Source organism: Heloderma suspectum, chromosome 1, assembly GCF_057233095.1.
Source record: "Heloderma suspectum isolate Gila_16-S chromosome 1, 16-S_ref, whole genome shotgun sequence".
NCBI lineage: Eukaryota > Metazoa > Chordata > Lepidosauria > Squamata > Helodermatidae > Heloderma > Heloderma suspectum.
In genome coordinates, this window is record NC_139458.1 from 192,390,454 (window position 1) to 192,415,109 (window position 24,656).

The following is a 24,656-nucleotide window of genomic DNA, read 5'->3' on the forward strand; positions in this document are numbered from 1 at the left end:
CCCATGTTTGAGAAGACTAGTTTATTTTGCGACCTATAAACATTTTCCAACTCTCCACTTCCCCCACTGCTTAATTTCTCCCACCTCCTACACTACACTATCTTTAGAAGTAGCAATGACAAGCCATTTTGAAATTAGGGATTATAATCACATGAGTAGAAATCAAACAATCCTATTTTAATTAGAAGACAGACTTGTAACACTCTTTAGGTTACATTTAAGTGGTGGTTTATGTTACTATTATATTACGTTACCATTAGATAACAATGGTATGCCTTAATTTATCCAAGAAAACAAAAGAACAGAGGTTACCAGCAAAATAAGTAAATAATAGAACTTTACATTTTAAAGAGATTCTTTAAACTGTTTCCTCATCCTACTTTGTTGATTCCATAGGACATCTCACACTTGTTCCTATTTGGACATTTTAAATACATTTTTGGTATATTATTACAAAACCCTTTTGCAAAAAAAGAAAAAAGGCACCACTGATTTTGTTGCATAATTCTCTGAGGGAGATAAATGGTCTGAGAGAAATTGTTAAAATTTCCTGTCTTAAACACACACATGTACGTACATGTGAGAAAATATTTGATGTAATAACTCAGGTAATTAATCAAACTGTGTGCAGCTTTAAAAAAAACTATATACCCCCTAGTTTCCAAGTTAAAGAGAATATGACTTTAAAAAATCTGGTAGGGATAAGCAAGAGGTGGCTGGGGACAAATGAATGAAGGGTAACACCATACTCTAGACTCAATTAACATTCAGTTGATTATCAGAAACCAGCAGAGCATTTTGGTAACATGCTTTTCCCCACAAAAAAACCCAAAATAAAAAACCCACACATCTCCAATTTTAAACATATATTTTGGACTTAGACCCTACTGATAATGGAAATTATTTCCAAATACAGCTACTTAGAGGTACAGTTCAAAATCCTAAGCAGTTATTTATTATGCTGTAGGTTTGTTTGTTTTTAGTTAGGCCTGGAGCAAGTGTAACACTCCTTATCCCTTAACTGTTAATAAGGGATCAAGACTGGACCACAGGCACTTCTTCCCCACATCCCTCCTCTTCCAGTGGGGTGGGCAGGGGGAATTCATGCCAGAGAACGGAAATAAGATGGCAGAGTGTACAATTCTTAAGGGATCAAGAGTGTTGTTCCTGCTTGCATCCTCTTAAGTCATCTCTACATTTCTTTAAAGAACACAATTTCTTTTAAAAAAAATACAGCCAACTTGTGACTTCAACAAACTGTACCTAAACATATGCTAAACAATCAAGTGTATCAACGCCTGCTCAGACTTTTTCCAGGAAAAGGATTATGTTAAGGCAGGTCGTTTCTATAAGTATCATGAGAGCGTTCTTACGAGGACAAGTTTAATTTTGAATATACTACATTTTACAATACTTAATGACAACTCAGGGGGCAGTTACAATAATGATGGCACATTCCCATAGTTCTAAATGAGACTACATGAGTAGTTGTTAAGTTATTTGTTCAGAGGCAGGTTTTCATGTTTTGCTGATTTAGCAATGAATTATTCATCAACTATAATGCAAATGTTGTGATTTTTTCCCTTAGGACTACAGCATAACAAATGCTAAATATGGACCATGATCCATAAATAAATATTTAAGAATATATCTTTGGTTCTAAGAAAGAAAACTCTATGTGGGTACTCATTAGAAATTGTTAGGAACAGACAAAGCATCTATTATAAAAACAACAACAACACCTGCTTACCAGGAACATTCCTCCTCTATAATGAAGCCAATGGGAGATTTGGACAGCCAGCCAACACTCCATGGTCCAACACCAATTTTAATACAAAATTTTATCAAGTGCTAACCAGAAATTCATAATTAAACGTACAAGAGTCAAACACAATCCAAGAAGCATCAACGAGATCTTAACCTAGTCAGTGCTCAGATAAAATTGTGCATCAGGACCCTCCTCCATGTTTTTAGAATAATTCTGCACAAACCAGTTAGCAGGTTCTTGAGCTCACATCAATTTATCATTTTTAGACAAATTATAAATAATAAAATGAACCTTGTACGGACAATTTTAATAGGCCAAGATGGCGAGAGAAATTTACTTCCCGAGTATCCACAGTAACTAACAGTCTTTGCTTCAATATGGATGAGGTGTGGTTGAAAATAAAAAAAGAAAGCTTACAATTGCCATTAGTAGAATTTCTAAGGTATATTTGTGTCAGATATCAAAAGGAAGGGGGGAGAGATAACAGCTCAACAACTTCTTACAAAGGAGAATAGACTGAAGAATAAAAACAGAGAAAACGTACCTGAAAGGAAGGCTAACTTTTTTTTCAGAATAGGCAATATTACTGTAGCATCCATCCTACCTTCTGTTAACTTTCAGAGTTCTGAAATACAAGAAGTTAGTATTAGAGGTTGTAATCCAAGAGAAATCAACTGATACCATGCTCTACTAAAGCCACTTGGGATGTGAGATCAGACAACAGAGATTTATGCTTGCTTCCTACGGTGTTTCCAGACGCAGGGCTCCTAGTGCTACCAATTAGAAAGCATTCTGAAGTTATTCTGTCTTCTTCTCTGTAACAGATTTTCTGTGGTAAGAAAAAAGATGGAAGTGGTGGGAAAACCTGGAAAGATTAAAAGTGGAAGATGACACTGCCCCAAACCATCATGAAATTCAGTGAATGAGGCAGGGCAGTGGTATGATAAAAGTAGCATCTGGAAGCACACCTAAAGAAGAATTCAGAATGCTTCATAATAAAGCATAAATGGTTATTACATTGTATTTGCTCTCCAAAAAATCCCACCAATTAGCATTTCCAAAAAATGTTTCTGCAAAGACTGAGTTTACCCATTTTAGAATGCTGAAGAACTCAACTCAGTTTCATCCTTTCTACATCTTCCTAGCCTCTCTGGTGTCTAATTTGTTTTTGTTTGGGCAGCATTCAACAGTGTGCTACACCCCGCTGATTCCCTTCCGCAAGCAAGATCCACTGCTTGTGCAACTGAAATTTATTGTGGTAGCAAGTGGAAACGCTCGTACCTGGAACAGGGTAGGTCAGCCAAGTTCATATAAGAGAGCTCTGCTGACCTGACCCAATCCAGAAATGAGCGTTGACACGCTTTTCAGGGATTTGTATAGGAAGCAATAAATTTCCGTTGTGCAAGCTCCACCAGTTCTGCTTGTGCAATGGAATCGGAGGAGCTGCTTGCGCAACAGTATTGGTGGAAGGGGCTGCTTGTATAATGGCCCCATTGGATACTGACCTTAGCGGGGGTTTTTGAGAAGTGGAGGGTTTCCACCATTGCCTTTTGACAATCCACAGCTAGATTGGATGTATATCAAAATTAGCAGACATTAGCAGGATCCCCAGAAGCTGTCTAGGGGCCATAGAATTTCTCCCTTCACAACATGACAAAATTCTGTTTCAAAAGATTATTTATAAATTATATGGTTGCACCTTATCCTGAACCTTTTTATTATTCCAAAGCCTAATAAAAAAATACAACTTTCAACAAAGTTTTTTACTTTCCTGTCTACCTTCTCTCACCCTGATAATATCTGTATGTTTTAGCATGTACACCACACCTCATACCTTCATCACCCAATCCTTCATTAATCGAAACTCTTTTTGCCTCCATTTACAGCTAATAGCCATAATTTGTTGGCTTTGTTTTATCCCTCATTTAAGCATGTGTACCTTACATAATAATCTTTTCCATTTGTGTGTGTGTATTTTATTTATTTATATATATATGTATGTATATATGTAAATTTGGAGCTTCAGTATGCAAGGAAACTGCCTGAAAAACAAGCCATTCTCTTACATATTGTTTTCTCAGTTACTAAATTGATATACAGACCCTCATTCTCTTTGCCCCACCTTTCCACAAAACCTTCCCTTCTCCCGTCTCTTTTTGTTTGTGCATGTCTGAGAGTAACAAGAATGACGTTCCTGAGGGCTTTTAAGGTCTGCTAAGTATATATAAAAAAGACTTATGTTTTTGCCTGTAATTTTAACATTATTTTCTTCATATGTATTTGAAATAATAAGCATCAGGTTCAAACAACAAACTGAACTGAAGTTTCCCATTTAAAATAAGTTAAGCAAGTATAAAAATTTAATTAAAGCACATGGGAGGAGTGTTTGATGAAGTGACTCTAACATCAATAGCTTTGGCTATTGGGAGGTATAGAAATGTAAATAAATAAATAAATAAAGCAAGCAAGCAAGCAAGAAAGCAAGCAAGCAAGAAAGAAAGAGGTTGAACATTTCCACCTGTCTCACTCCACCACCTTGGAGCCTGATAAAGCTTGCTGCCTCAAGACCAGTGTTGGAAGTAGTACTCGGTGGAGAGCGACTGAGCAGTATTAAAACTTTGAGAATATGAAGGAGGACTGGCAATCTTTACTTGTCCAGGTGAGAGCTAGGGAAGGAGGAGACCTAAGTGAGAGCTCAGAGGAAGGCTACCACAAGTGAGAGGTTGTATTGGCCCCAGGAGCATAACCAAGTCACTTGTAGTGTTAGAGGGGCCTAGAGATCCATAATGCCTTGCTTACGTTTATTATTAGTGCTATTCCCTTGCTAGTAAGCCTCTGAACATGTGAAGATGAGTCAATGGGCCAACAGGGCAGCCTAGCACATTCCATACTAATGAGTGAATCAAGATGTGCCTGGGAAGTGAAGTTTGTCTTAAAGCTGCAGGTGGCTGTGCTGGGAACCAAGCCCGGCTAGTCTATGGTGGGAATGAATGCTAAGGGGTGCTTGCTGCTGTCATGCTGCCTCATTGCTAACATGTATGGTATAAAACCCATTGTACCCCATGGCTCTGGGTTCAGAGAAGCTGTCTGATTCAACCATTGGGTACGCCAGTGTGCAAACTGTATTCAATAAAGTATCTCCTTGTAAGTAAACCTGGGTCTGATTTATCACTATCTTGGCACCTCTAACCTAGGAGTTCGAAGCCTATGGCCGGGGCAAAACAGAGGTATGGCTGCCAACCAGTGTTCATAGGCTAGTTGTGGAGAACCCCATGTGGAATGGAGATTTATTTATTCGTGTAGGGAGTATTTCTTAAATTTCTGTTATCCTTTATTCTCTCTCCTGCTTAGTGCTCAGCTGTTGGATTAAGATAGCATATTTGTACTGTTTTACTGGATATTGTAAGAAATGATATTTCTACTATGTATTTATCTGCCAACATTATGGCTATTTGTAATCCTTTCTACTGCATTTTAAAAAATATTATACTTACTGCACTTTGATATGTTGCTGTAAATTATATGTACTGCTCTTAATTTGTTACGCTGTGCGCCGCTTTGGGCACAACTTTGTGGAAAGTGACATACAAATAAATAGAACAGAATATGAGTAAAGTATATTCAAATATGTATAGAATGACTGAACAGATTTGATTCAGTTTGGTCCTAATCCAGCCAAGTTAGTTAAGCTCTCTTAAGCCCCATGTATTTGAGTGGGAAAAAATATGTGCTTCAGTTTCTCACTGCCACCTGTCCCTCACTTTATTTTAACCATGGTTAAAGATGGTCAGGTGTAACAGTTAACCAGGACAGCAAGACATATTGTGCAGGAATAGTGTACCCAGCCCAATAGTACTAAATTACATTTTCTGCCCCCCATTACTTCCACAGGCTGCAGCAAGTTAGAATCCTGTTCTGTTTCATGGTTGGAAGGGGAGAGTCCTACTCACAGGGGCCAAACAGCTTCTTCCTATTCAAAGCAACTACGCATTTTTCTCCAAACAGTGTCTTAGGGAGCAATCCTATGGCTGCTAGTCAGCAGCTAGACAGCCATAGGATATGTGGTTTTCCAGGAACTGACCTTGAAGCCCGTGGTCCGCACTTGCAAGAGGAGCGCAGAGCAACAAAAACAGGGCATTCTGGGGGGGAGAAGGCGGAGAGGCCGGTATGACACATGCTGTGTGTCATCCATCAGCCTTCTCCCCCGCTCCGTCTTCCTGCAGCTAGACAGCAGAAATCGGCTGTCTAGCCGCAAATACAGTGCAGGAGAAGCGTGGAGGAATGATCCCCTCCATTCTTCTCCTGCCTTGCATTGGATAGGCGGTCACCTCCAAGTTCGGAGGTGGCCGCCTATCCCTATAGGATTGTGCCCTTAGAAGACTAAGGGTGCTTAAGACATGGTGTGCTAACAGCTACTACATAGAAATATTACAACCTTGTTATTGTGTTAATACTGCAGGGTCACACTACACTGGTGAAATATTATGGATAAAAAGGTGCCATGTTCTAGATTTTAGTTCAACAAAAGTATAAGAATATACAGTGTTTATTGATTATTTAAAAGGTATCTTTGTAAGTATTTTGTAAATATGCTGAAATCCAAGAGAAACTGCCTTTCATAAGGGGGTGTGGTGGGGGAACACCCTCTCTTTATAAAAGTGACATGTACAAAATAAAAATTACAGAAGCCTCTTGTCATGCCTAGCTTCAGATTACTGAAGACTGAGCATTATCACACTTTTCATACCACAAAAACGTCTTTATCAACCACTGGCACCTTTCCTTGTGTGGGGGAAGATTAAGGAAAGCGTATTAATGAATCACCAACAGCATTATCTATACAACAAAAGATATTCTAGAAACTAGATGCACATTATTTTGAATGCCAGAAGGTTTATACAAACACATTACCAACAAGACTCTTTAGACTTTGCAGTATTTTAAATGATTATTTATACTACCAAATCCTACTTGAACAAACAAGTTTATTTTCCCAGAATTTGGTGCAAATAAACACAACTTGCTAAAAATACATCCCCCCTCCTTTCCCAAATCAAGGCTCAAGAGAGGTTATGCTACAAATCCTCCATCAAACATTACTAAAATCTCCCAAATGTTCTTAACATAAATTTATTTGCGTGACCTTCTGTAGTGACTCTAGACTACTCATTACATGAAATGTAGCTGCACATTTGCCTGCATATATATATATATTTCTTTTTTTCTTTTAACAGTAGCAACAGCTGTGGGGGCCATGATCCAGTTTGGAATCACAGCATGAGTGATGGTGGATTAAGCTTTCCACCCACACCACAGTGTTAACAACTTCCCCCTCCCTCTGTCCCACCCCTAGTTGCTCTTTATTCAGAAGGGAAGCTGCTGTTGGCGCCAATCTACTTTGGCCCACCAAGCTGGAAGTGCCAGAAAGCCGCAGACAAACACATACACTGCTGCAATTCAACCTCACAAACTCCAGATATAGCTGGCACAGAACCTTATTTGCTGAAAACAATATTTTAAAGTTGATTTCTAACCCTCAGAAGTCCAGAGAAAAGCTTGAAACTTGAAAAAGTCAGTATCCAAAGGATTGAACACTTAAAAGAAGACTGAAAAAGGCTTCCAGTAGTCAATGGGTATGTATTATTATTATTATTATTATTATTATATTAAATTAAATTTATTAATCGCCCATCTGGCTGGTCACCCAGCCACTCCGGGCGATGTACAAAGTATATAATAAAACAGTTTAAAACAATAAAATTCTACAATAAAAACATTTTCTAAAATACCCTAACCCACCCCAAATGCCTGCCTGAACAGTCACGTTTTTAATGCACGACAGAAGCTCATTAAAGAGGGGGCATGACGGAGTTCCCTAGGGAGGGAGTTCCACAGAGTGGGGGCCACCACAGAAAAGGCCCTCTCCCTCGTCCCCACCAGTCTAGCTGTCCTGGCTGATGGGACAGAAAGAAGGCCATCCGAGGCTGATCTTGTTAAGCAGCCTGTCTGGTGCTGCTGGAGGCGCTCCTTAAGATAGGCTGGGCCGGAACCATATAGGGTTTTAAAGGTCAAAACCAACACCTTGAATTTGGCCCGGAAAACAATTGGTAACCAGTGCAACTCCTTCAGCACTGGAGTGATGTGATCTCGCCGGCGGCTGCCTTTATGTATGTACTATTAACATCCCTCATATTTTTCTATGCTTCTCTCATTCTCTGCCAAATTTTAAATTCATTAAAAACATCAGTTTGGGAAGCAAAAGTGTTTCTGCAGAATAAGCAAATATCAAGTTGCTATGGATGTTTTAAACTGTTTAATTACATTTTAGAAAACTTTGTAACCTTTCATAGGTTGTTACAAAAGAACAATCGATTCTCCTTAATGAGGCTCACATTCATTCATTCATTCCTTTCAACAGATTTCTATATGGCTTTTCATTTAAAAAAATCCCAAAGCAGTTTACAAAATAAAATACAATAAAACTAATAATTAAAACAATAAAACCGTAATAAAACAATAAAATCTCATAAAAATAACCGCGGGTAGCTGACAATGCTAGAGGTCAGGGAAACACCTGAGCAAACAGATGTTCTTTAAATTGTTGGCAGCAACACTCCACAAGAGGAGCCCACCTGATCTCAATAGGGAGATCATTCCACACAGTGGATGCCACAACTGAGAAGGCCCTTCTCCTCACCAGGGCCAAACAAGCCCCAGTAGGTTGGGGTACTGTAAGCAAGGCCTACCATCGGACGAGGGAGAGGGCCTTTTCTGTGGTGGCCCCCACTCTATGGCACTGCCACCCTAGGGAACTCCGTCATGCCCCCTCTTTAATGAGCTTCCGTCGTGCATTAAAAACGTGGTTGTTCAGGCAGGCATTTGGGGTGGGTTAGGGTATTTTAGAAAATGTTTTTACTGTAGAATTTTATTGTTTTAAACTGTTTTATTATATACTTTGTACATCGCCCAGAGTGGCTGGGTGACCAGCCAGATGGGCGATTAATAAATTTAATAAATAATAAATAATAAAATGTATAATGTGGCCTATACAGGAGAAGGCGGTCTCTCAGATTACCTTGATCTGAGCTGTTTATGGCCTTATAAACTAGCAGTAACACCTTGAACATGGCTTGGTAGCTAACTGGAAGCCAGTGCAGAGCTTTCAGCACAGGAAATATACACACTAAGACACTCCACTGAGCAATCTAGCGGCCACATTTCCAGTTAAAACTATCAGGAGGTGAGAGGAAAGACCTCTGCTTGAAACATGGAGAGCCATTACCACTCAGAGCAGGCAATACTAGACAAGATGAACAAGTAATCTGATCTGGTATAAGGCAGCTTCCTATGTTCCTATAGGTCTTGGATGCAACTAGGCTACGTACAGTGCTCGCAAATTTCTTGTTTCTGTCATCTCTCCCCTTCTCTCCAAAGAATCAAGTTTGTAGCAGAGCCAAATAAGTCACCTCCTTGACAGGGTCATCCTCCGTAGTAAACAAAACGGACAACTTGAAGCAGTGTAGAAGACAAAAAAGTAAACAAAATACAGAATGTGTATACGGAACCATGTTGATCAAAGTATATAACAACTATGGAGGAGTGGGGTTGAAATAGGGGTTTGAATTATTTGTTTCAGATAGGCTTTGATCTAAGCATAAAGCACTTCCATTTATCCAAGGAGGGGTCCAGCCTACATGGGCCACATTGCATATAGCTCTGGAGTGTCCCAAACACATGAGCAGTTGTGGGCGGGGGGGGGGGGAATACAAAAGAGGACGTATCAGCAAAAATCAGGAACCCTATACTGCCCAAGTGGAAAGTGTTTTACACTCATGCAATGCCACATCCAATTCATGATTCCTAGGAGAAAAAAAGTTTTTCCACAGAGCCGAACGTACTTGAACTGATTATTCTTCTTAAAAACTGAAATACTTGATATTGGGGGGGGGGGGGGCGGCGGTTAAAGTGCCCTTATGGCACAATACAGGTCTACTCAGAAGTAAGCCCCACTGAGTTCAGTGGCACTTATGCCAGGTAAATGTATATAGATTGCAGCCATAGTGTAGCTTAAGTGTTATATTCAAACAAATTCAAAGCTTTATTTGGAAATTAGTTTTACTGAAATACTTGTCATGTAGTACAACATTAAGAAGTCAATAGTGTACACTTCCCTTACATTATTTAGTTCTAAAGAAGAAAATGAAGGTACTGAATACCATTAAACACATCAGGCTGTTCGCACAATATGACAGCCTAAAGTATCAGAATTTATCTTAATATTTACAATATTTAATTAGTTCTGCACAACTAAATAAATTTTACCTTGGAAACAGGCAATCAAGTGTATCTGGTGGAGAATTAGATGCAGAAATTCAACATAATGGAAGGTCAAGGAGAAATATAACAGTACATAAATATGCCATTAACCTTTCCATAATGCAACAAATTAAAAAACAATATGGTGCTAAATACTGCACATTTCTCAAATTTAAGAGATATCTCGTGATCCATACTGCTTCCAGTCTCTGGCAAGACTGAACTGAGAATGTCAACAAACAAAGCACCGTAACACTCCTAAAATATGCTTTTAGCTCTCAGTATTTCAAGGCCTCTTAAAAAAAGAAGTGCAGATACTTTCTTAAAGTGCTTCTGCCTTTAAATTCAAGAGTTTTTTTTTATCTCAAGACAAATAAGGAAAGAGCAATTATGTAACATAACCACCAAAGGCCCTTTGCACTCAAGAAAACTAAATAAAATCCTAAATTAAACACCACTTCCATCAGTGGCTCCATTGGGGGGGGGGGGGCGGCGGTGAGTGACAGGACACAGCAAATTCTGAAGATGCTATCTTTTATTCATGCACATGAATTTAGGCTTATTCTGGAACAGCTTTAATCAGCAATCCGTCAGCCAGATAAATGCATCTATCATGAAAACAGACATTTGGAAATGTATACAAGAGCAGAGGAAAAAACAACTCAGCACCACACAAGCTGCATGGAATGAACACTTTGGACAGGAGCATTTTGGGAGATGCCCGTTAAGCCACTAACTAATATCAAGGAAGAAAATACTGCAGCAGTTATTTCAGTACAACCATCTTCCAGATGAAGCTAAGTAGGTGTGGTGTATCAAGTCACCTAAATGTTTGATTCAACATCATAAATCAAATGCACAAGTGTAAGGGAATCAATGCATTAAAAAAAAAATGGCTGAGATCTAACAAGCTACCAGAGGCACGTGCAGTGGAATTTCTTACTTTTCTACTTTGAATAGCAGACCACCACCAACACATTGCAATATCACAAGTTACTTTTCTTTGGATTCTAGCCATATACATTATCTGCATTATCCATTACATTGGATTCTAGCCATACACATTATGAGCAAGAGCAACCTATGCTTTTCCATACAAATGCTCAAAAGTACAAAAGAAAGGTTTAAGTGCACAGTGGTGCGTCACCACTCACGTGTAAAAAACACACACACTGTTTTCAATTTGTTTTTAAACGTAATCGTTACGATAGTTTCAACAGGCAAATGAAAAAACCTGTAGGAAAGCTCTATAGGGTAGATTCACTGGGAGAAAGAAGTGTACTTGCAGATTGCACTGAAGACATGATTGTATAAGATGCTGCTGGTCCCGTAATGGCTTGTGCACACCACATATATTGGAGGTAAGCTATGGCTTGGTTCACATATAGAGATCCCACTACGATGTGTACGTATCAGCTGAACGTGGCAGTTCTTTGAGCAAAGATGAATTCTTAGCCTGCTCCCCAACTTTAAAACATCCTCTCTCTATAGGTCTACCATTTATATCCCAGGAGTCCAGAGCAGCATTTTAACCTACAAGCTATGTAAGGTAGGCTAAGACACCCCTCCACACCTGCCCTTCCCTATCTTTTCCCAACTCTCCAAAGTAGATTTGGGGGTGGGGGGGTTGCAAGGGGAAGTGCTGAAAATTGTTCCCTCCATGTTCCACTGCCAGATATTTTCCATCAGCAGAGGGGAACTAGTTGGATTCCACCCTAAGTCTTTAAAAAATATTACAAGTCATCAGTCAGCTATTTTAAAAGGATTCTATCCCCACATATTTATGGAAGCTCTAACTGTGGTTTTATCTCATCTGAATTGCTTTGCTCAAGCCTAAGCTTCTTACATAACCTTTCCTCAAGAAAGTACTGAGTAAAGTAAATGTGATACTTACGAATAATTCCTTATTTTACCCAGAAAACAATTTGGATTCATACCAAAATTAAACAAGCAAAAGGACATAGCTATCGCTTTTAGCCTCTTATATTCTGAGGAGGAAAAACATGCAATACAATTAAGTTGTCTTGCATGGATGGATGTGCATGTGTAATAGACTGAACACTCTGAAGGAGTTGGATACAGATTGAGTTAAGCTTAAAGTATGACTAACTTAAGTCCCATTGATTTCAATGGGTCTACTCTAAGCCTGATTAAATCTGGATCCAACCCTAGATCAATGGAGCACTCAGAAGGTTCTTTTTGCTACCCAAACAGCTGAAAATGCTGTATTATGTCTTTAAAGAGCAGAAGCACGTTAAGGGTTATGAGGAAATGCCAGCTAGAGCCTCAACCTTCTTCTTTGTTCCTATATGACTAAGATGGCCAGCAAGTTCAGATGAAAGAATAGAGGACAAAGTAAAATGGATGTAACAGAGGAGTTGGCACATCAAAAATCTAACAGAACTGCTGGAGAAAAACAGAAATAAAAAGAATGTGTACAATTTCTGATGGCCAGGAGTTATAAGGGGGGGGGGGTCAAAGTCCCTAAAATATCCAAGAGTTCCTTTTATAGATATACAAAAATAGATATACTGGCTACAAACATGATCTTCAGAAATATTTCTACATAACAACAACTGCCTGGGCATACTATTACATAACATATAAACCTCACAGAATCATAGAATAGTAGGGTTGGAAGGCGCCTACAAGGCCATCGAGTCTAACCCCCTGCTCAGTGCAGGAATCCAAGTCAGAGCATCTCTGACAGATGGCTGTCCAGATCCAGTAATGTGTTCCAGGATCCAACCGGTGCATACATATATTCTTTTGCACATGCAGATCAAATCCCTGAAATTTACAGCTATCCTACCCCTCAACATCCATACCCGCTTGGAAGCTCTATGATCTTATTACAGAACTCTGGTTCAGGCAACTGCCTCCTGAAATAATATTGTTATTTCTTAGCCAATGATTACAATCTGAATCCTCATTCTAAGAACTGCCCTGCTGGATCAGACTAAAAGTTATCTTCTACTCCAGCATTCTGTTTCCAACACTAGCCAGCCATAAGTATCAGAGATGTATAAAATGTGTTTCTTTGGAGATGGACCAAATCAGAAATAGAGAATGATGAACAAGAAAGAAAGACTGCCCCTCCAGATTGGCAAGAGAACAGTATACCGGTCTAGACAACTATGTTTTGGTAACTATTAATGCATTTTTTCATATGCATAATTCAAGTCTTCTACCTGCCTGAAGGAACCTCTGTGCTTTTTAAGGTTCCTTTCTTGAGGGTATCCTCTTTTTAATGCATGAGATAGAAGATCTGAGCACAAGTCCTTTGTAAACAGGGGGAGAATAAAATGTCATTAATTATAAATGCATAAATGGACCTAGTTAATTCTGAAGTTTGTCCACTTCAAAATATTCAGACAGCTGACATCTTAACATATTTTTTTTTCTATCTGCTTGTTCATTTCTTCTAGATTACAGTTCATATTAAATTTCTATTTCTACATACACACTATGGTTGGGTTTGTCGTGATATGCAAACCCAGCTGTGCTAACAAACCATGTTCTGTTAACCATGAGCAACCCAGAAAGAGAACCCATGGTTTGTTGCTGGGTTGTGAATGCTACATTATTTAAACCGTAAGTTGTCATTACATGTAAACCCAGAACTGTGGGTTGTTTTGCCAGGTAACAGCAAAACAAGAGTGGTTAAAAAAAAACAAACCCCAACAGCTGCTATACACACCAGTACTACAGCACTACTAGAGATGTAAAATTTCCGGAAATTTTGAAGCCATGGAGAAACACCAGACATTTTCCAGAAAAACCAGACATTTCAGGAAAACTGAAAAATAAGCAATACTTCTTCTTTTTTATAGCACTGTTTACAGATCTAAATTCACTTTGTTGCTTTAGGACAGCCTTACCCAACCTGGAACTCATGAGATATTTTGGACTTCAGCTACTACCAGCCTCAGGCAGCATGGCCACTGGCTGAGACTGCTAGGCATTGTAGTCCAAAAAATCTGTAGGGCACCAGGTTGAGGAAGGCCAGTTTAGGAACATAAAGCAGACTTTATGTTCCTAAAGTTATATTATGTATAACTTGGTATGCTCATAAAATTATCAGTATATTTGAAAACTTTAAAAAGTGAACTCATTTAGTAAACACGTAATTATTATCTGAATAAACTATACTTTACAATTTTAATATACCAAACATGATTAATTTTATGGAGCAAACCAAGTTATACATAACATATTTTATGCTCCTAGATAATGTCTGGCCAAAAGGAACTTTAGCAAGTCGTCGTAAACATGAATCACCCTAGAAGCAGGAAGGAGGCAGAGCAAGACAAGTCCAGAAACACAGGCCTCGGAAGAACAAAACCCAAACTGTCAAAAATTATTTCATGTTATCATATGGTGACTCTATTCACATGTTGACCTGGAGCATCCCAAAATGTTTATGAACAAAAGATACATTGGTACAATAATTTCAATAAGAAATGGAAGAAATAACTATGTGAGAATCTTACAGAAAGGATTAAAGAACTTTTTCCCCCATGGCTTCATTATTTCCAGACATTCTACATCTCTAGTCTTTCTATAAAAGTCTTCTTATTACATAGTTTTTAGAAAGCATTTGGGGGGAGGGTTGGTAACAATATATAAATATCTTCTCTTAAATTCCAAAAGAAAATATTTCCTAATCCAAAGCTGTTTGATTTTTCAGGAAAAATCAAAAACAGCCCTTGGAAAAAAAGAAAACACCTGTTTTTTCCCCTGTTTTTTCCCTTTTTTCTGGGCCTTCCCATCTCTACGCATCACAAAGGCATATGGCATAATGGGAGGGAGCAGGTGAAGGAGGAAGGAAACAACCAACCCGGGAATTGAGAAAACAATCACAGTTTGTTCAGTTGTCTGCCAGACAAATCCTGGGTAGGCCAACAAACCATGGGTTAGTGTTATATGTGAATCAGGTCTATCGCTTGGATCCTAACTGTTTGTTCTATGAACAGAAGCTTCTGTTCACAAAAGTAGATTTGTGTTTACAGAAGGCATCCCTCCATTAGCACAACTCTCTTTCCTTTCACACAGCAAAAAGTTTGGCTCCATGCCTATATAATAATATGACGTTGAGAACTAAGGCCATTTCTGGCATATTAATTTGAACCTTGGTTATTATTTGTTTATAATGAAGATCTTGCCCACTGAAGTTTATATTATAAATGGGATCAAAATACCACTCAGTGCTTCAGTTTTACACAAAACTTTCACTCAGTTTCTAAAACCGTAATTGGCTATGACACGGAAAGAACAAATAGCAAACTGGCTAAATGAATCAGAACAGACCTCCTCCCCCCATACTGCTCAACCGCAGCCACACACGTGCACACGCGCACACGAAAAAGGGGGAAAGCTCTCTTACTAGATCTATAAGGCAAAGTTGAATCAAGAACATTCATTGTATAGCAAATACTGTATATTTCTGTAATGCATGTGTGAACCAGCCCTATTCACTCAGTAGTTGCCACACTGACCAATGATAGGTATGTGTAAATGAGTCATCAAAACTGTGGGAAAAACTTGCACAATTTGCTTGTTTCTCTGCTATAAGAAGCAGTGATGCACTCCCAAAGGGAGGAAGTTAGCTGCTACAGAGGATTCTAGCCATTTGATGGCTCATTTATGGCCTCACAGGTGAAGCAACCTCAGTTTGTATAAATGTTATGTACTTCCATGTCTGAATTGTGCTATTTGGGATATTTTAAAGATAGCTCTGTTCATCTAGATTACTGTGACTTTGTTTTGTTTTGCATACTACCTTGTGGGTCCTGTTAGGGTAAAAAGGAAGTTTATAAACACATTAATAAAACTATTAATACAAAATAAAAAAACTTGGTCAATAGTATGTTCAGACCCCACAGAATTACAAAACTGCAAAGTCCTCCAAGCTGTAGTATGTCCAGCTCTACACAGATTATCCTTTATTAATCAAATGATGAATGAAGATGCTACTTTTTTCTACTTTAATCAGTGTGATGATCTATTAGCATCCCATATGTAATCATGTTCAAACCTTATGGTTTATTGGCCAGTTCCCTTGCAAACTGAACTCTGGCCTCTCACAAAATTATTTCTATTCCATAGCAAATTAAAAATGAGGGCAATTCACCTTCCCAATGTCTCAACTTATCAGGTAAACATACCCTGACTTTATATCCCAAAATACTCTTCAGAACCATGCTTTTACTAAAACCCTACTGCTATTATTTAATATCAGCCTGCGCAATCAACAAAATCCGAAATTGGCAGAGAAGCTACAGCTCAGTGGTAGAACACATCCTTGGCATTAAGATGGGGTGGGCAAATTGTGGCCCTCCAGATGTTTTGGCCTACAGGTCCCATGAACCCTCACCATTGGCTATGTTACCAAGGGCTGATGGAAGTTGTAGGCCAAAACATCTGGAGGCTTACAAGTTGCCCACCCCGATGTAGAATGTGCCAGGTTCAGTTCGTAACAGCTCCAATTAAAAAGATCTTGGGTAACTGAGCTGGGAAGGACTTCCCCCTCAGCTCTTGGAGACCCGCTGCAAGTCAGAAAAGACAGTAGTGAGCTACATGGATTAAGTCAATAGAAAGAGGCTTTATATGTAACCTTTATATGTATACCCAAGTTCTTTAAGTTCAGGTATAACCTGTTCCACACTGTTTATTCCAAGCAATATTTTACCTACTAAACTATCATACCTTCATCTCTTTTTATCTTAAGTACTGTAATTTCTCTCTCTTTGGATTTATGAGCAAGTATTCCAAACTTCAATTTTTCTGAATCGTAGCTGCTCATCTTCTCACCTAAAAACAGAAGACAATATCCCATATTCATCACTGGAGCTTTAGGACCATTAAAAACAACAATGGTATCTTCATTAAATTCCCAAACCTATTCACCTAGTTTTCCAGCACTTTTGCTAATTAGCCTAAATGAGTGATCTTCACATTTTCTACTGTCATGCATATTTTGCACATTGACTTGTCATCCAAACATCTTGTGTGTGTTTGCCACATTGTAAAGAGTTATTGAGTGTGTTCTAGGATGCACTCTCACTTCTAACCACCCTCTGGACAGGACTGTTGGGCCTCACTGTGTGAACTCTGAACACAAAACTACCATGTTCCCAACACTCTTTACGGCTGCACACTGCAGAAGAAGATTGATAGTAGTGGGTAAGATGTTTTGGCCTGTTTGCCATTACTAACTTTCTCACTGCGGAATCCCTGATAAACTTGCAAGGAACTCTAGGGATTCCTGGAACACAGTCTGGACACTGCTAGCCTAAATCAGAGTAGGTCTATACAGGCATTTGCCTGCACTCACATAGGGCTAGAAGTGGGAAGGGGAAGATGGATATGCAGATAAGCCCCATACCCCAACATCCTCATGGCTGCTGTTGAGATCTTTGTGCATTAAGGTCTGAAGAGGGCTTTGTCAGCATGTCTGCCTGAATGCGCTAACGAAGCTTCTGTGAGTGGGAACCCTCATCAAGCGGTGTTCCCAATCACAGGAGCTTTGTAAACGTGTCCAACCAAAATCTCTAACATAGTCCTCTTCATATCTCCACGCTCAAGACATGACAGTCTCAGTGGTCGTGTGGGGGACATTGGGGTGGGGCTTATGAGGGCACTCACGGTAGGGATGTTGGAGAAAGCCGCAATGGAATCAAATGAGTTCAGATTTCTATGACTCTGACCAGCAGATTCTGCAGTGGACTGGCTTTTCCTCGAGTCACATGGATTTTACAGACTTGTGGACCTTTTTTTCTTTCTTTCCGGAATTTACACAAATGTAGTCATAGAACAATATATAAAATCAAAAGACACCAGCCAAAAACGTGTATTTTCCCCACAGGTTAAAGCATGAAAATGTGCAGTGGGGGGATTTACACAGTGGGAATTTCACAAATTTGCAAAAGTGGAAAAGATCCAACTCTGTCAATGATGAAACGGAAGGCACCTGACAATCCACGAAACACAGACAGAATAATTTTATACAATCTGTACATCCCTAACTCACGGCTCATGTGCAGGCGAATATATGCATAGGGCTAGTATGAAGTACTAAACATAAAGCCCATAGAAGAGAACCTATTCACCATGCTAGGCTTTTCCATATCCATGGAAACACCATTTTGTGCATCACCCACAAGCTAGTAATCCCTGGAGCACACGATGAGCTGAATATGGGCCATGGGCCTTACACTGCATATGACTGCAATAGTGCCACCATATCTTCATTGAGTACCTTACAGTACAAACCTATGCACACCTCCCTTGTGCCTCAATGAACACAGTGAGCCTTACTTTTGAGTAAGCAAGCACAGGGTTATGCTGTTAATCATTAATACATAAATTCACAAACACAACTAGAGACATGATAAAAAATTGCCTACACAAAAAACTATGCAAGGCTATTAAATTCCATGGTTGGCATAAACAAATGTTTCAAGCTGACAGTGAATTGGTGTCATCATTTGAAAACATATCACATCACACAAATATAGGTCTTGCTGTAGCATGATTAAGTCATATACTTTGTATATCTATACTCTCACGCAAAAGAATGTTTAAAAAATCTGAATGATCCTACTTACCGTGTCTGTTGCAGTTCCCAGAAACATTAGGATTCCTTGACGAAGTAGGTTTAAGATTTGACTCAGCTTTTCAAGTTCTGTGGATTTAAATTAAAAATTTACAACAATGCTTTCTTCTGGTAGTTTAGTACAGATTTGTTTAGAAACTTTTCTTACACCTCAGCAATGCTGGCTGTGGATGATGGGAGTTGCAGTCCAAGGGCACCATGATGGGGGAGGCTTCCCCCAAGTTCATAGTGAAATCACAAGAGAACACGTTGTTTCCATTCACTGGTGTATCACTGAATTATAAACTTGGGGGCTGGGAGATGAGTAAGGTATTTTAAGACATTGCTTCCAGATTCTTGAGAATATAAGAACTGGAGGGAAATCAGTGAGAACCAGAGCTTTATACTATCTGCAGGCTAAAAACTCTGAATAGATACTAGGGGAGAAAAAAATAAAAACAAAAGAAAAGTTGTGTAAGGGATAAAAGCTACTAGAAAATCATAACATCAACCATCTAGACAGAATTTGCCAAAGTATTTACTCAGAATGTGCATTCTCCAAAGTTCATAGTAGTATACAAGACAATGGAAGGTACTCCATTCAAATCAGCCTTAAATAGCAGAGGCTTAAAGAATTGTACTTGTACTTAAATTTGTGATTTCTGATTGCTGTCCTATCAGTAAATCCAAGTAGGTGCAATGGGTATCACAATTTCCTCATGGCACATTTTGACACCATAAAAAAGGTTTTAGAATGGTGGTGTTCACTAGGTGGTGGTGGTTAAGGGCTACATGCTGGGCTTGGATTTATGTGTGTTCTTCTACCCTGACCCTTGCAGCTACCACACTGAAACTTATGCAGCAGTAGCACGGATGCTGGTTTATAGCCAAATCTGCAACTGCTGTTGTGTTAATGTTTAAAGGAGAACAGTCTCACAACAGATATGTGTTTAAATAGGAACAACATAGAGCAGGACAACTCAGTGTCTATAGCAGTCCCAACACGACGGTGCAAACTAAATACACATTGCCCTATACGGCTGCCAGTTACATGGATTCCAACATGGACCTGGCCCACAGAATAGTATAGGCCCATGCCAAGTTGGACCCCCACACTGAAGTGTTTTCAGGCCATACGCTTATGGAGGAAGGAAAGGAGGGAATTGGGGAGTATCAACAAAGGATAACTCTGAGGTAAGCTGTAAGTTAGGAGTGACAGAAATAAATTAGTAAGCAAGAACCAAGATTTCTTTAATAGGAAGTAACAACTCTAGATATGATTCAAACCGAGGCACTCTTCACCAGGGCATATTAAGCACAATGGCAGATAGAAGGTTTGTCTCCTGAACACATCACATTCTATTTTAGATTCCCCCCCCCCCAAACCCCAGTTGACTTCTTACGGGAGGCTTTTTAGTACAATTCTCTTTTAGAACTCTATTCAAGCCTATTATTCTTTATCTATGTAAGTATGAAGTATCTAAGGTAGCTATCCCATGAGCTATATTTATATGGAGTCATGCATCTCCAAAGCTCACACAGCAAAAGTGAGAAGTACAGGATAAGGCAATAGCAAGGGATTATGACTTTTGAGTAGTAAATTAATCTTTCTAGTACCTCCTCAGTGAATGCTTTGGCTCAAGCCTGAATTATACACAGAAATGCTGCTCCTCATTATCCAAAGAATGGATATAGCAACTATTTCTTGTTCTTCTGATGCACTTCACAAATTCTAGATTGCACCCTTAACCTTATACTTTGAAGAGGTAAGGAAAAGAGGACTAGGCTGCACTAGCACAAAGCAAACAAGCAACTTTTTGGAAAAACTGGAAAAACGCAAACTACTGCATCATTCTACACCTTGCTCAGAGGCACTTCTTTACTGTGTTAATTCCTTATCTGAAGAACTTCAAACTGTCCCTCTGCTACTTTCTGGTAGCTACAACTGTTTTCTTCCCTCTGTCATTTGCTATTCCCTCCTTGCTCATCCTCCTCCCTTTCCCCTTCCAATTCCTCTATTGAAGGCTTGTGAATAGATCTGTCAAGAAGCAGCAAACTGAGATATACAAGATTATTTGCTTTGGATCACCTAGCAGAGAAGTGTCATCCTGCTGCCTACAGCTATTTACAAAAAAGCAACAAATGCAAGCACAAATGCAAATAGCAGTCTACAAAATCAAAAGAGGTATGACTTCCACAAGGAATATCAAGAGAGAGACTCAGATTTCTTTGACAGAAGTATTTTGATTAAGCATAATTCTCCACGAAACATTTCCTCAACACATAAGGTCAATCAGTAAAGAATTTCTGTGAAATAATTTCTGTGAATTTCTAGTTTCTGTTCAAACCAGATACCAAGGCCTACTGTCATAGTTCCATTGGAGGTAGGGAACTACAATGTAGGTTTTCTTAATGTTCTGCATTGTTTCATATATATTCAGAAAAAAACCATATATATATGTATATGTAGATATTGCTAAGGTGGGGTGGGGAAGAGAATGGCATCCAACACATTAGGATTAGGCCTTTAAAACCATCTCGTCAGTTTTAACTTGCAGTTCCCCTTCCCCTTATAATTAACTCATTTCAGAGACAACTATATTCCCTATGCGAACTAGAAAACAAATTATTTAGTGTAAAATTAAAACTTCACCATGGTGATGGAAGAACAAGGTAGCTGTGCCTGGGAAGAATATGAATTCCTTCTGGTTTCATTTTAACAAACATCATGGGATAGGGGATGGGAGAAGGAAATCAATGCACACTAGATTACAGCAGGAACACCAATATGAGGAAGTATCTGCAGAGCCACCATTTTTACATGTGCAAATGACTACAAAGATCAAATACATGTATGGTAAGGAGGTAGAAAAATATGTTGTTTAACAGGGGCCACAGAACTATTACCAGATTTTAGCCATTTGTCCTGAAGTGATTCCAGATCTTAGACACACATACACACAAAGCAAAACTCCTCCCCTTCCCTCTGTATTTCTCATACCATGCTTTGGAAATGGAAACACTTTAAAATAGCTTGAAATTGTGCAGATTTTCTCCACCATCCACCTTTCACTAAGCAGCAAGATGCAGCAGAGTGGGAGGAGAAAGGGAGAAAATCGTAAAAACTGTAGATCTGTCCAAAACCCAACGGATATGGCAACCACAAATCAAAACGTTGTTGTGCTGACTCAACCACCCCAGTCGTGTATTTCTTCCACAAAACCAAAAGGATAAGATGCCAAAGCCCTGACTACACCATAAATTTCAAAATGACCAGAGAATAGTGCCCTGGGCGACATTTTTGCTAGCAGTAACAAGTCACCCTGAAGGGTTCACACAAGAAGCTGCGTTCACCCATTTCCAATCAAGGATGTAGATTTCTTTCCCCTCACAGAGAAATCCCCTTTTCTTTCCCTCAAAATCACCATCTCCCTCTGGTATTTCTTAAACCCGATTTAGTCTAGATAAAAGTTACAGAGTAAATGGAAAGAAAAGCGGCTAAAGAAGGTGAAATGTTTCTTTAGGAGCAAAACACGCCGTAAGAGAAAGCCTGGTGCCTTTTCCCACTCACCCACTAGTACGCAAGGCTGGGGTTGGAAAGTGACAACACAAAGGGAAAGCAAGGGAAGGAAAAGAGCAGGGAGGGAGGGAAAGAAACCGCGAGCAGAAGAAAGCAGCAGGCCGACTCTCCTCCACCGAGCGCAGCGGGGTCGCTTAATATGACAGATTTCTAAAAATAAAAATCCAGCGAACATGCAAGTTAGAAGAAGAAACCTGTTGCTGTGATCTTAACCCGACTATTGTTAAACGCAGCGCACGAGAACCGCGGAGAGGCGGGACTGAAGGAGAGAAAACGAGCAAAATTCAAGGGCACAAATGCTCAGGTGAAACAGGCAGTCCTGGGGGAAAAGGGGGCAGAGTTTAGTGTACACGGGGGGGGGGTCCTTACGGGCGCCCCCCCCCACCCATGAGGAACCATTTTGGCGCAGACGCTGAGGGCCATGCCCACCCCACCCCCGGAGAATCCCACCCCAACACGGTTCTCCTCTAGAGGAGGGAGGTGAAGCCATGCGCTGCAAGGCCGGCGGCGCTCCGCGTTGCTGCACCCGTTGCGGGAAACAAAAGCCCGCTCGGGCCGCAAGGCTGGGCCTGCTCTGCCCCTCCTCCTCTCCCTTCCTGCCGGCGGCCACGGAGCGCCTGGCCGAGCGAAGCAGACTCACCTGGGCCCAGGGCGGCTGGCTACGCCGGCTGCGGCCGGCCTCAGGCGCCGTAGTAATGGAGCGGGAAAGGCGGGACAAAAAGGGGGGGAGCAGCGGGAGGGCTGACTGAGCGAGGAGGCAAGCCCCTGCCGCCGCGCTTCTCCCCTCGCTGCCCGCGTCAAGCCGGGCCTGCCGGCGCGGCCCCGCCGGACAAAAGCACTGGCTGATGGTGGGAATGGTGGGTGATGGTGGTGCCGCCGCTGCCGCCACAGCGCCTGACAGTCAATCCGTGTGGGGGCCGCGCCGCGCCTCTCAGCAGCCAAGCCCGCCCACCCTCGCAGCCCCTCGCTGGAGCCTGGCGGCCCTGGCGGCGGGATTTTTGCTGAAGGCAGCCCAGCGCGGGTCAAGCAAGGCGACTACAAGCGTCCCTCTCTCGCACACATTCTGTTTTGCTTAATGCTGCAGCTGCTTTGAGGCAGGGTCAGCCAAGAGACTGCAATAACAAGCCCCACCCTGGAGTGCAGCAATGCGCCAGCCAAGCCACCCGCCTTGCGCTGGGCGCCCCTTCCCCGGCGGGTCCCCCGTGGATAGGATCGCGCACATGTGCGGACCAGGCGCGCTTTTCTCTGTTCCCTTCCCCATCCTTGGAAGGGGACAGGGCTGCCTCCCACACACAGTTGAGCGCTGCACGCCGCCGAATGCAGATGTAAGCGGATTTGTCCTGTAGACTGCCATGAGAATAAAGGCCGAACTCACGCGTGCATCTGAAAGTGCTTTAATCATCACTGCAAAATCTCCCCACCGCCTTCTACTTTAAGTGCGTTATTCACCAATTACCACACTTCACAAGCTCCGCTTTGAGAGTCACCACACCCCTTCCACCGAGTGCGGAAGAGGACGTAGTCGTCCCCACCCTCCTTTTATTTAGTATTCTGGTGTAAATGCTTTGGGTCATCACGCAGGTGGACCCTAGGAACTAGGATTCCTCAGGATTACATCCCAAATTTGAAATCGGAGTTGTAGCCACAGTGTTCCTACAGGGTGTCTTTGTTTCTTTTGACCTCTAATCAAGTAGAAAATGGACAACAGTAGCTGCAATGCAACATATGTGATACTTTAAGATTGCTGTACTTTATGTCCGGTTGCCAGATCAACATTTCAAGAACACCCTCTAAGGCTACAACCCTTGGCACACTTACCTCAGCCTACGCCAAAACTATTCCTGCAGGCGTGGTAATTTAATCCCAGTTTAACAGCCAACTTTACAGAATCTGGACTGCAAACATCCTGGCAACTTTGTTCCCTGAGCAGTTGAAATTTTTTGAAGATTCTACACCTTTGCACCAGTTTAGCCAAGTGGTGTCAGACTTCACTGCCACAAATGCAGTATAACAGATTTTTCAGTGCGCTATCAAGGCCGTTTTCACACTTATTCTAGAAGGCACCTTAGCTTGTCATAAGGTTTGTAGGAAGTGTGTTCAGTTTAATTTGATTAAAAAAACAGATGTCAGTTTGTCACCTTCCACCCATTTCCCCCCGCCCTTCCCCCTTCTCCCCCTTATCTGAATCTTCCATATGTTTCATTGATCTAGCTCCTCTTCTTGCAGCTTTTCCTTTTTCATGGAGACAACTCAAGTGGACACAAGCAGGGTTATTTGATACCTCATTTTGTCCAATCGATTAAAAATGGAATAAAGGTCATTTAGTGCAGGAGATGCCCTGGAGGTTCATGATGTCATCTAAAGGGCCTGCAAACTTCCGTGAGTGAGCAATCTCC

At 40.7% G+C, this 24,656-nt stretch overlaps 1 protein-coding gene across 3 annotated transcripts in view; it reads right to left on the reverse strand.

Moving 5' to 3' along the window:
* SESTD1 (SEC14 and spectrin domain containing 1) overlaps positions 1-23,768 on the reverse strand; it is an 88,240-nt gene extending 64,472 nt beyond the window's left edge. The window contains exons 1-4 of one of the 3 annotated variants that reach the window (XM_084814783.1): positions 23,636-23,768; positions 18,694-18,770; positions 16,793-16,897; positions 2,313-2,393 (exon numbers count right to left, since the gene is read on the reverse strand). In XM_084814783.1, the coding sequence (XP_084670909.1) occupies positions 2,313-2,367 (55 nt within the window). In that variant the 5' untranslated portion in view covers positions 2,368-2,393; positions 16,793-16,897; positions 18,694-18,770; positions 23,636-23,768. Of the gene's footprint in view, positions 1-2,312; positions 2,394-16,792; positions 16,898-18,693; positions 18,771-22,900; positions 23,157-23,635 lie in introns of those variants that run through there. The other 2 variants (XM_084814777.1, XM_084814791.1) reach the window with 2 other exon arrangements.
* Positions 23,769-24,656: the final 888 nt, after the last annotated feature.